At 30.5% G+C, this 12,251-nt stretch overlaps 1 protein-coding gene across 1 annotated transcript; it reads left to right on the forward strand.

Annotated features, from left to right (window-relative positions):
• Nucleotides 1-8,961: 8,961 nt before the first annotated feature.
• Nucleotides 8,962-9,559, forward strand: GRX480 (Thioredoxin superfamily protein). The gene has a single exon (XM_016326898.3). The coding sequence runs from the start codon at nucleotides 9,028-9,030 to the stop codon at nucleotides 9,424-9,426; it is 399 nt and encodes a 132-aa protein (XP_016182384.1). The 5' UTR covers nucleotides 8,962-9,027; the 3' UTR covers nucleotides 9,427-9,559.
• Nucleotides 9,560-12,251: the final 2,692 nt, after the last annotated feature.

Raw genomic sequence — 12,251 nt, forward strand, 5'->3', positions numbered from 1 at the left:
CACTTTCCTGACAAGCTACTTTGTCTGGCTACACATGATCTAATGCATTTTGGGACCCATCAATGTGTCATGTCGGGACCAATGACTAAAATACTAAGGAAGTTAATGCTAACCTTTGAAAAATTGTAATAAAAATTTGAAGTAAACTTTTGAGGAATGCAGGGACCTATGTTGATCTAATACAGAATTGAAAATAATCTGGTCAAGGTTAGCTTGATCTTAACCTATGTTGATGGTGTTTTGTGGATTCTTGGTCTAAAATGTTATATATATCATATATGTTGCATTTTTGAAGTTGTTATTACTAGCAATAGTAGTAGGTGCACAAATTATTGTTTTAACAAAATTAACAATCAAATACTTCAAAAATATCTAAAAATTAAAAGTGATGTGTATAACATTCTTTTTAATTCTAAGAAAATATGGTTGGATTACCATAATATGATAAGAGGAATGTTGTGAGTCCCAAATCCCAATAGCTATCATAATTTGGTTGCCTGGTTGGTATTGTTTCAGTTTTTACTTTAATGAGTTAGCCCAAAAGAAAAAGGCTCGTTCTTTAATGGATCAGTGAAGGGCCCAAACATTGGACCCGCTTGAAAAACTGGATAAAAGACTAGAAGTTAATTTCCAGCCCAAAAAAATTAAAACACTAGATATTAGTTTATCATATATCATCATTATTTACTTTGGATCAAAGTTTAACTGAAAAAAATCATTATTTACTAACATAAAAAATATATCACTATTTAATTTTTGGTTATGGTAAAAGAAAATGAAAAAGTATAGTTGATTTTGTAGTTTTACATTATATAAATATATACATCGATATCTAAAAATGATGTGGCTTGACGGATGGAATATTCGATAAAATGCTAATTTAAATAAGTTATATTACATATTAGATAGGATTATAAGACAATGAATAAAACAACAATTGCCAATGAGTTATAGCTCAAATGACATAGTCTCTCCATACTCAATTAAAAGGTTGCAGGTTCGAGTCTCTTATCTTTGATAAAAAATAAATAAATAAAATAAAACAGCAGTTTTTAATAAAAAAGAGTTTTCACAATTATAAAATCTGATAGCTGCACCATTTTTAAAATATATTTTATTAAAGGTTAGTGAGTGGAGAAGTTTAAATTTTCCATATTTAAAGTAGTTATCGTTCTCGGTGCTGTCAAATCTCAATGCAGAAATGCTGAAAAATGAAAGTTGCAAGTGTTGAAATGTATGTTAGAAAATAAAGGAAATTAGGCGTAAAAAATCTTTTGCTACAGTGACGAGATTTCATAAACGAAAATCACACTTTATATATATGGATATGCTTAAAAAGTTGCGTTCTTGTGTATTATTTTAGACAACTATAATAGATATTCACCAAAATCAATTACCACATTTTTAATATAAAATATATATTAAAATATAAAATATATAAAAACAATTAAATTATATATTTATTTATATAAAATTATATCATAATTAATTCAATGATTAATTTTTTATGTGTATATAATATTTTTGTATTTTGCACTTCCGCTGGCACTCATTTTTCACATGGACTTTGGTAAGTCGTTTACTTAACTATATTCATTGAATCATGACAATTAAAAGTATATATACTTAGATAGGATTATAGGACTAAAACAAAAGGAAAAGAAAATTGTAGAAAATTATGAATCAAATGAGAATGGAATATAGCATCTCAGCCCGAGAACCATTGTTACATATCTCACGTACGAAATTTGAAGGCACATATACATCCACCACTATTGTATTTATAAAATATAAACTTCTTTATTCTAATTCAGCATTCACCATTCAACATCGATATATTTATTTAAGGAATCACAAATATTTACACATCATCTAGAATTGTAACGTGTATATATATCGATCGAAAAAGGTGTCCCACAACTTGTATTTTATATTACATGTTCCATTTAATTTAGGGATGACAATGGAGCAAGACAGGCGTAGAAAATATTTTTTTATTTTTTATCTTTGTCTTTAGATTTATTTTGTGTCTCTATTTTTATTTTTTGCTGTGAAGAATTATTGCTTTCTATTTTTATTCTCCATAAGATCCTATTCTCGGTAGGAATTTCATTTTTTATCTCTCCAGTAATTCTGATTAATCACTAATTTCTATAAGAATAGAACTGCAAGTATCCATTTCATACAAAAATAGCAAGATTTTATGTAAAAAGTCTAAATGATAGGACCGTGACTTCTTTCGAAATAACGCAGTGGGAAAATGCCACAGCGAATCAAAACACAGAACAGTAGATGAGGTGGGAGATGCAACAACGAAGAAGAGAAAGAACGATATTAAGATAACTGTCTAGACTAAATAAACTAAAATTTTAAATTACACAAATACAATATTTGACATTTTGTTACAATGAAGTCTTGATCCAATTTTATGTAAACTGTGATTAGTTGTAGAATTTTAGGATTTTACATAATCTACCTTAGATTTTTTTTTGGTTTCCCACGGTATTCCCCAACCCGACAGGTCAAGGACTAATCCATCGCGGTACTGAGCTCCATTTAAGGGTTTGCCGCTGGCCAATGGGTTGCTGCATGTACAAAGCGGGATTCATAATCTACCTTAGATAATCACTGTTTATATGCACCATCATGTAAAACATAAACTGCTACAATTTATATCGGGTTATGAAGAGAGAATAACCAAGCGTAAACTGCTGCAGTGGCAACTGTTTTTGAGGAAGAAAAATAAACCCATAAACCGCGATAGTGGTAGTTTATTTCTCTAAACTTAATCCCCTCTGAGTTTTGGCGGTTTATGAACATTAATTGTTCTGTAAATACTGATCGAAGATTATTGTGATATAGAATAAATAAATACAACATCAAATAGTTTCTTAACTCTGGTGCACTACACAAGAAAGATTAGGTAGAGCAAAAGACAAGGTACAAAGTTTACAAACAAAGAGCTTTTGAGTATTTTTCTCTGTTCATCAAATAGTTTTATAGATGTTCAAATCAGTGTATTACAAAAACCTGGGATGTATAGAATCAAGTGGGTGGAGAAATTATTTTACAGGATTTTCATTGCCATCGTATCAAGCGGTGTGAAGTACGACATGTTTGTCCTAGGGTCCGATGAAGATCTGCAAGTACATTTTCATTGTGAGAGAAGTTTTTTCGAGGTGAGAACCCATAAGTTATTTGCAAAGTTGGAGGATGTTATTGCCAATTCAGTGGGATTAACTTTGAATCCTCAATTGATTGGCTTAGGGGGAGCTTCTAGTTCAATGCCTATGGTTGCACCAGCTGTAGCATTGGTTGCATCCCCATGTTTTGTGGTTGCTTTAAACCATGTGATTGTGTTTATTAGGATGCATGTGTTAACGGAGATGATCATTCCTTCAGCGAACTAGCAGTTGCGATGATTGGTAGTTCTCACACGATTGCTATTGGTGAAAAGGACGGAGAACCAGATTGGGTTGAAAATGCATTGTGAGATAATTATTCAGAGGAGGAATTAGTTGAGATAGTTGGAGACAATGATAAGGATCGAAGGAGCTATTCATGTACACAACATGTCCATCAAATTCTGGCACACAGCAATACCAGCCACACTTTTTCGCCCTAAACTTAGATGGATGTTGCAATAATTAGACTTTGAGTCTGTTTTTTGTGGCCAGAAATTGCACGATGCAAACGCTCCAATAGAATTTTTGATTGGGCAGTCATTCTAGAATAAAGTGAAAGTTATACTTAATGTCAAGCATTATTGCATCCGTTTTAGAGTAGAGTACATAGTGTTGGAGTCAGACCATCTTAAGTATTATGGAAAGTACTAGGAATTTGGTAGAGGCTGCAATTAGTTGATACAGATCTCACTTTGGCAGAGAAAGAGTACATGAGAGGTTAGGAGGTATAATAGATATCAAGCGATTACATGCAGTTTGATTATCACATGAGATGTACTTTCCTCTTTTTGTTAGTTAGGGCGAATGATGCGGTACAATAAAGGTCTTGCAGCAAGCAACAGAAGCAAGTTATGGTTTCAGTCTTTCAGACTTAGTTACAGAAAGATTTGGCTCACGAAGTAAAAGGCAATAGCGCAGATCTTTGGAGATTGGAAGGAGTCTTATGGCGAGTTGGTGCGACGGATTCTCGGTGTGCAGTCTACCATGGCTAGAAGCATTGCAGTCTTATCATGCTATCTCCGAATGACATATGAAAAATGTGCGTCCTAAGACGCCATCTCTCAATAACTTTGTTAGGTGGTACAACCTGGCACTCTCCAAGTAGGGGATAACTCGATCGTGAAGAGACATGTTCTGTTACCTCCCAACATTGTATATATATTTAGTCGGCTGGATCACAAAGTAACAAGTTGACCCTAACTATAATGTCATATACTCATCATTAAAAGTTTTAAAATAATATATTATCTAATACAACATCAATAACCTGCACATACTACTTAACAAAATCACTAATAATAGCCAACAAAACTAGTATATCTAACAAAATATCATGAACTTTATTATTATTACTACAAATCTACTTTTAATAAATAAAGTTACTTTTTTTAATCAAACAAAAAAAAAAAAGTATGCACTAACCTCTTGATTGATAAACCCAACAATGTGGGTAACACCGTTAAGTCGGTATAGACGATCTTCTTCCTTTATCATGGCCCCATCTTTGCATGATTCTCGTAATTCTCTCTAAAAAACTCTTCAAGATTTTTTTATTGAAAATTCTATGTACATAAATCGCGGTGACTTATAGTGGTTAATGGGTCATGGTTCTTACCTCAGAAACCGCAACAACCTATGGAATTTTATAGTCAATTTTTGTCTTTCATAAACCGCTGCTACTGGTAGCAGTTTGTGCTTTAAAACCATAATAACATAAACCGCTACGACCTATCGTGGTTTATGTTAAAATAGATAAAAACACTACGTTTGCGTTTGTTTTTTGGGACTAAGATTAACACTGGGAAATTGGGATTGAGTATTTTGTTTGGTGATTAGAGATTGAAACTAAAATTTCAGAGACACAAAATTTCAGTTCTTTCAATACCTTTAAAAAGTGGGGATACGTGGGACTGAAATTTTTGGAGACGAAAACTAAAATTTTTATAGCATTTCTTTTTAGTAATACTCTCATTTAACTTTTTGAATTCTAAATTTATTTGTCAATCTTCATATTTATCTTAAACATATTGAAGCATAACTTAATTCAGCACATTTTATACCAAAACTTAATTCAATTTCTGTCTCTCAATTTTTGTCTTTCAGTCTCAATCTCCTTTTTAAACATCCTATAAATCAATGCAATTTATATAAATATCAAAGAGAACTAGAATATAACAAAATCTCAAATATTGTATTTGTATAATTTTGAGTCCTATTTTATTTATGAGAAAAGGACAAATAAGTGCTTGATCTTTTGATCTATGGACATTTAAGTTTTCGAGAATTTGAAAATACATTTAAATCTTTGATTTTTTTAAAATTTGAACATATCGATCCCTCATGTTCACTTGGGTCTGTCAAATTCAATGAAAAATCAAATGTAACATTCGTTGTACTAACATAGTTAATACAGATGCACACGTAAGAGAATTTTTAAAATGAGATAAATTAAACCCAAAGATTAATCTATCCAAATTTTAAATAAATTATAAATTTAAATATATTTTTAAATTCTCAAATCAAAAGATCAGGAATCGATTTGCCGTTTTTTCTTTATTTAATCACATCATTTACTACCCTCCATATTCTGATATATAATTATGGAAAGAAAAACTTGTAAGGCAAAGGATTATTGTTGATAATTAACATCATTGATTCTAGGGTGAGGTGTTATCAACCAGGATATAGTAAAATATATCCGGAGGCTTTCGTCACTGGGTACGTCATTAACCTTCAATTAAATGACGTATGTAAAATGTGGAAGGTAATGTATGTGTGTTCTATTCATTGGTTCATATTGTACTGATTATATCAACTATCCAAAACATTGTGAAAAAGTCAAAATTTGTGAACAAAGAAGAATTAGAATGATTTGTAATTTTGTATAGTTATTTAATATATAGAAAATGATGTTTGTGTTATTTTTGTTTATTTTTTATATTATAAAAATGAAAAACATATAAAAAAAAATATAGATAAAAATAATAAAAAAATATAGATAAAATAAATAAATAAATAAATTTATAACGAAAAAAATTATTATTTTTTCACCATAGTGTGCACCAAAAATAATATACATAACATCCTAATAAAGCCAAAATAGTTAGAACAGCTAGGGTGAGTAAATGATTTTATATTAGTGTCACATGGGGCATAATGGCATATATGTCCAGGTGATGAGTAGTGAGTGATGAAAGGAAGTGATGACAAAATGAGAAGCGACGACTTTTCTTCTATTTGTTTGCACTCTTTTTCTTCCTGCCGAATAGTTAGAATAAAAAAAGATAATGATTGCCTAATAACAATAATTTTAATAGAATAGTTATTCTTAGCAATGCAATAATAAGCAAGGACTTATCAACTATATTATCGCAATAGTAGGGCTATTGATCCACTACGTTTACGATGAAAGCGAAGGCGTATTCTGTAGTCAAAAGGTTTTTCTTGGTGACAAGTTAATTAAAATTATACTATTTAATTATTTACTATCGCTATATTAACAAAAATAGTTAATATAATTAAGATGATTATATGAAAGATTTTATAACTATCAGTATATTAATATTTACTTTTTTTTTTTTGTATATGGGTTTAATTGTATAGTCTATCTTATCTTATAATAATGATCATAACAATAATGGTGGCCTAGCTAAACGGTCATGAACTCGTCGTTCAAAACTACAAGACAATAAGAATGATTTTGCAATAGTGAAATAGAAAAGAAAAGGAATACATGTTAGGTGCAAGAATACCTCTCGAATGAAACAGTCACATTAAGAAATCAAATGAGAACCCGTGAGTTGCGTTGTTCTGGAAGTGTTTGAGCAAGTCGCAAGTAGAAAAATGAAGTTATTAACAGTACAGGTCGTGAAACATGCATTTTAAAATTGGGAGCGACTTAAATAAAGATGTCAAAAATATCTTTTTTTAAAAGATGTTTTTTAAAAATTAAAATTTAACATATATAATCAATTAAATTATATTATTTTTATTAAAATTATATTGGACAAATCAGTTTAGCAAAAAAATTAATAAATTAAATTTTAAATCAGTATAAATTAATATTTTTTATAAAAATTACTACAATATCCCTGTTATAAAACACAACTAAAATATCTCTATTATATATATATATATATATATATATATATATATATATATTGAAAACTTTAAATCTAATCCTATAACGATAGAAAAAAAAAGGGCTAGAATTTAGAATTATCAAAATTAATATATATTGTAAAAGTACTTTAGTCATTTTATATAATAGGGGTATTATAGTCATTTTTTATAAAAAATAATATTAATTTAGACAAATTCAAAATTTAATTCACTATTTTTCGGTCAAATTAATTTGTTTGACCTAATTTTAACAGAAATAACATAATTTAAGTGATTATATATATTAAATTTTAATTATTAAAAAATATCTTTAAAAAAAAAAACTTTTTCTACGTCTCTATAAAAGTATCCCCTTCAAAATTAGTTACTTCTTAATTAATTTAGCCTACTATTTTATTAGATTTGACTAGCTTCGTGTTTACCTTACCTTTTCCATTGCACTAAGGGTTGAATTGAATCTACCTTATATCTTTTTATGGATTGAAATGATATACCTACAACTAACCTGGTATTATTTACACACATTGTTTAAAAATCTAAGCAAACAATTTCAGTAAGAATTTTTTTCTTGGCTTATGGGTCTGGTGATGTGATTTATTTCATTTCATTTCCGCTATTACTAATATGACTCAACCACATATTCCCAACAGACAAAAGAAATTCAAATCATACAAAATAGTGGGGCATGGACAAGCACAAGTGATTAACATACTCATATAGTAGTAGTTATATGTGGAGGGGGACAAAAATTAGAGGAACATTGATGAACTTGATACGTCAGTCCAAAGGAGAATGACATGTGCCTTGGCCTGCTGGTTAGATTAGATTAACACGGTCCATAACGTGTTAATCAATTCATAGGTGCATAATAATAATGTAATGTAATCAATCTTATCTTCTTCACCCGTGTGACATCATTTCATTGTTTTTTTTTTTAATGATCATAATAAACAGACTCGATGAAAACGTGTAGTGGAACCGAAACGAACTACCCCCAGCTTCTAAAAACGACAGCTCCGTAACATGCATGAATGGACGGCCACGATGCTTCTTCTCATCACCACCACTAACACGTGGCAGTGGATATCAACGTCAGCTAAACGGTGTCGTTTGTTGCACCGTCCTCGGCATTATGTGGGACACGACATGACTTGACTTGTCACTACGCTGGCCGTGTGGCCATGTTAGACTTGCTCCCGCTATATGCATGATCATTGCTTTTATTATTTCCTTTTTTAATATTTAATTTTGACATTAATCATCAGTATTTATTTATTCTAATCACCGTCACTCTTTATAAAATTAAAGTATGTGCTCCAATAGAATTGGATTAAATATATACTATATAGCCAGCTCAACACATCCAATGCTATGAAGATTAGTAGATTACATTCATCTTAATTCTTATCCATTGTGTTTAGCTTCTAATAAAGACTTGTCATTTACGGTGTGAAGGAATAATTATATCCGAAATGCAATTCCCATGTTAGTTACACGTCAGCGATTGCAACTTCCTGGAATGTGTTGACCAGCTGGTGACGCAACATAACGTCACCCACAGTAGCTGTGACGCAATAGAGCGCGTAACCGCCGTTGACGTTAGAGTCGTCTCTTCTCTTTCCAGGCACGAAAACTGTCTTTATATTTCCACCTCTACCCTCCATTGCAACCCCCTTCTCCTTTGCTTCCTTCACGAACCTGGAACCTCCTTCTCTCTACGATGCACCAAGCAATCCCTTATAGAACCTGGATCCATGCGAACACACGTGACTCACGTGACCTTCCCCTCGCAGGAGGAGTGCGGGGGGCAGGTGTGGATTCTGCCAGCGTGGCAAAGTTAGTTTCGGAGAACGCAGTGATAGTGATTGGGAGACGTGGATGCTGCATGTGCCACGTCATCAAGAGGTTGTTACAAGGCCTTGGAGTCAACCCTCCAGTCTACGAGGTGGACGAGCACCACGAGGCCGCCGTCGCCGCACACCTGGGCGCTGCAACGGTGCAGTTCCCGGCGGTGTTCGTAGGAGGGAAGTTGTTTGGAGGGTTGGAAAGAGTGATGGCGACTCATATCTCAGGTGAATTGGTTCCAATCCTAAAGGACGCTGGCGCTTTGTGGCTTTGACTACCTAATTCCTCTTTCTTTTCCTATAATTACTACTACTTTTCTTCTTATCAAGAGAGGAATTAAGTTAATTGTACCAAAATTTTGTTAATTAGTTCTTCTCACTCTTATTATAATTACCTCTTTTCTTCAATCTCTTAAGTAGCTAGACAAGCAAGATAAGGGACTTTATATACATTATATAAGTTTCTTTTGACAACAAACTGGTTTAATTTTGGATTACACTCTTAATCCTTTTGTTTCGATCTTTGAATTTCACGTTAACCCAGGTAACAACTGAACGCATTAAGGCATTAATATAAGGATTGTCGTTGAATTTTTTGAATAATCCACATCATCGTCCTTTTCTGTCTACCTTATATACAAATCTGGATTGAGAATAGGTGAGTAAGTGAAGTGAGATAGAGTTTGAAAAGGAGTAGAATTGTTCTTGGGTTTTATTTTCTTCAATTTCCAATTTCCAAGTACTGATCGATCTAAATATGTTTTATGTGTTGATTAATTGTTAATATGTTATACATATAAATTCTAAGCCATTTGATACCACTTGCTTTGTGTTGAATGTACTACTTACAAGTGTTTCTTAGGCAAGAAAAATGAACTATTTTGTGTTATAATAAAACCAGAAAAAAGAATTGCCTTGTATTTTAAAACAAAATACTCCATTTTTAAAGACGAGTTTATCTTTGATACGAAGAATAATTTAGAAAACGATGCTCTAATTATACTTGGAAAACGTCTTCACTGTCAATATAATTAATGGATTGGTGAGTTTCACGTTAGGTTAGTGGTTAGAAAATAAAAAATAAAATAAAACATACATATACGTCAGAAAAGCAGACAAAGTCAAAATCTCGGCCTCTCACAATTGCTTAGAAATTGCAAGTGATATTCGTCTTACTTAACAGCTGTAGATAAAGATTTAGGGGGAAAAAGCTTCAAATAGTTGATTTCTTCTTCGTTTTCCCGTTTATCTACTTAGCAATGTTTGAGAATATTTTTTTTTTTTTTACTAAAAATAGAAAGACTTAAACTGTAATTTCTGAGATGAGTATGAAAAAATTATACCATTTAATCTATAATTTATCGACATGTTTGAGAATATTTTAATCAAGCAGGCATAGAACATAGAAACTAAATAAACTACAGAAATAATAGTATGAATTGATTTTAATAACATCACGTAAATATAAATAAGTATATTTTAAATAATTATTTACAAAAATAAATGTCATTGGACCATTACATAAAATATTTATATTATTAATACATTAAAATTAAACACTAATACAATTTGATTTCCATTTTTCGGTTAAGTAAAGAGGTGCATCTCCATCATATTTGGAAATAAGATAGATTAAGGGTCCGTTTGGAAACACCAAAAAGTTGCTTTTTTCAACTTTTGACTTATAGAAAGTTATATTAATGTGTTTGGTACAATTTTTTAAATAAATTTTTAACTTTTCAAAAAGTTATTTAAGAGTTTTTGAAAAAATTAAAAAATGTGACTTCTTCTATTTTCAAAAACTATTTTATCACTTTTATTTAATACACAACTTTAAAATAAGGACTTCTATAATAATTATTCAAACTCAAAATAACTTATTTAAAAGTTATTATTAATAAAAACCCTTATATTTTAAGCTCCTTTTTTCAAAAGAACTTATTTAAGAAGTTTAGGGGCCCTAAATTAACAAGGTAAAAGCTAAGAATAAGGAGGCTTCTAACTTCTAAACAACCCCAAATTCCGATAAGCCGATAATTAATCTGACCACTTAATCAAACAATGAATAATATTAGAAGGTTATTAGATTTTATTATTAATTAATTATTAATATTAAAAATATAAAATAAAATATATTATTAAATTACTAAATTAAAAATTTTGAATTGGTGACCAAGTAATAACATGATGATTTGGCATTTTTCATATATATAAAAGAGAAACCATTAAATTTGTATGCACTGTACCAAAACATGGCACGATACGCACATTGTACTGGTCCCCAGAATTAATTAGTTCGTTAGAAAGGATTTAATTAGGCTGAGCTTGGCGCTTTTGGGCCACGTGATGGAAATTAACCCTAGGATAGATAAACTAAGCCTAGAAAATATGAAATTGGATTTTTTAAATTTTAAATTTTTATTTTAAAAGATAAAGTAAAATTTTTTATTATTGAATATTTTTTTTATATTTTTTTTGTCCCATTTATGAAATAAATGATAATTGATCATACTTTACCTTCTAAAATAAAATTCAAAATTTAGAGAATCCAAATTAAAGAAATATTGGTTTTCAACTTTAAATTTTTCAGATTTTATTTTAAAGAGGATAAAATTAAATTTATTCTTATCATGTTTTTTTTTTTTTGGGGTCATTATACACTACTTACATATCCTCCACTCATACATATTATGAATTCTCAAACTACATCCAACCTTAGTTTAGACTTGAACCCGAATACAGCATTCAAGAGGCATACAAATATGCCATCTATGTTAGACCTGCTGTCTCTTATAAAGTTCTAGAATAATAGTAATATACATTTATTTTGTTCGTCTTGAATATAAACTATTAAATATAACACAAAAACACGTATGGGCCGTACCAATACATATAACACATTGTGTCATATGCATTTAACGGGCAGGAAACTCCAGGCTTTAGGAACGGGTTTGAATTAAGATATAAAAACTTATGGAAGAAAAATGGGCTTACAACTCTGTTCTTCCTAACTATTGATGGTTTATTTCACCGACCCAAAGAAAAAGAAATGATATTATGGTTTATATTTTGAGCAATATTCGAAGAGTAAGAGAAATAT

The sequence above is a fragment of the Arachis ipaensis genome, chromosome B10, assembly GCF_059453495.1.
Source record: "Arachis ipaensis isolate K30076 ecotype BB chromosome B10, ASM5945349v1, whole genome shotgun sequence".
NCBI classification, from domain to species: domain Eukaryota; kingdom Viridiplantae; phylum Streptophyta; class Magnoliopsida; order Fabales; family Fabaceae; genus Arachis; species Arachis ipaensis.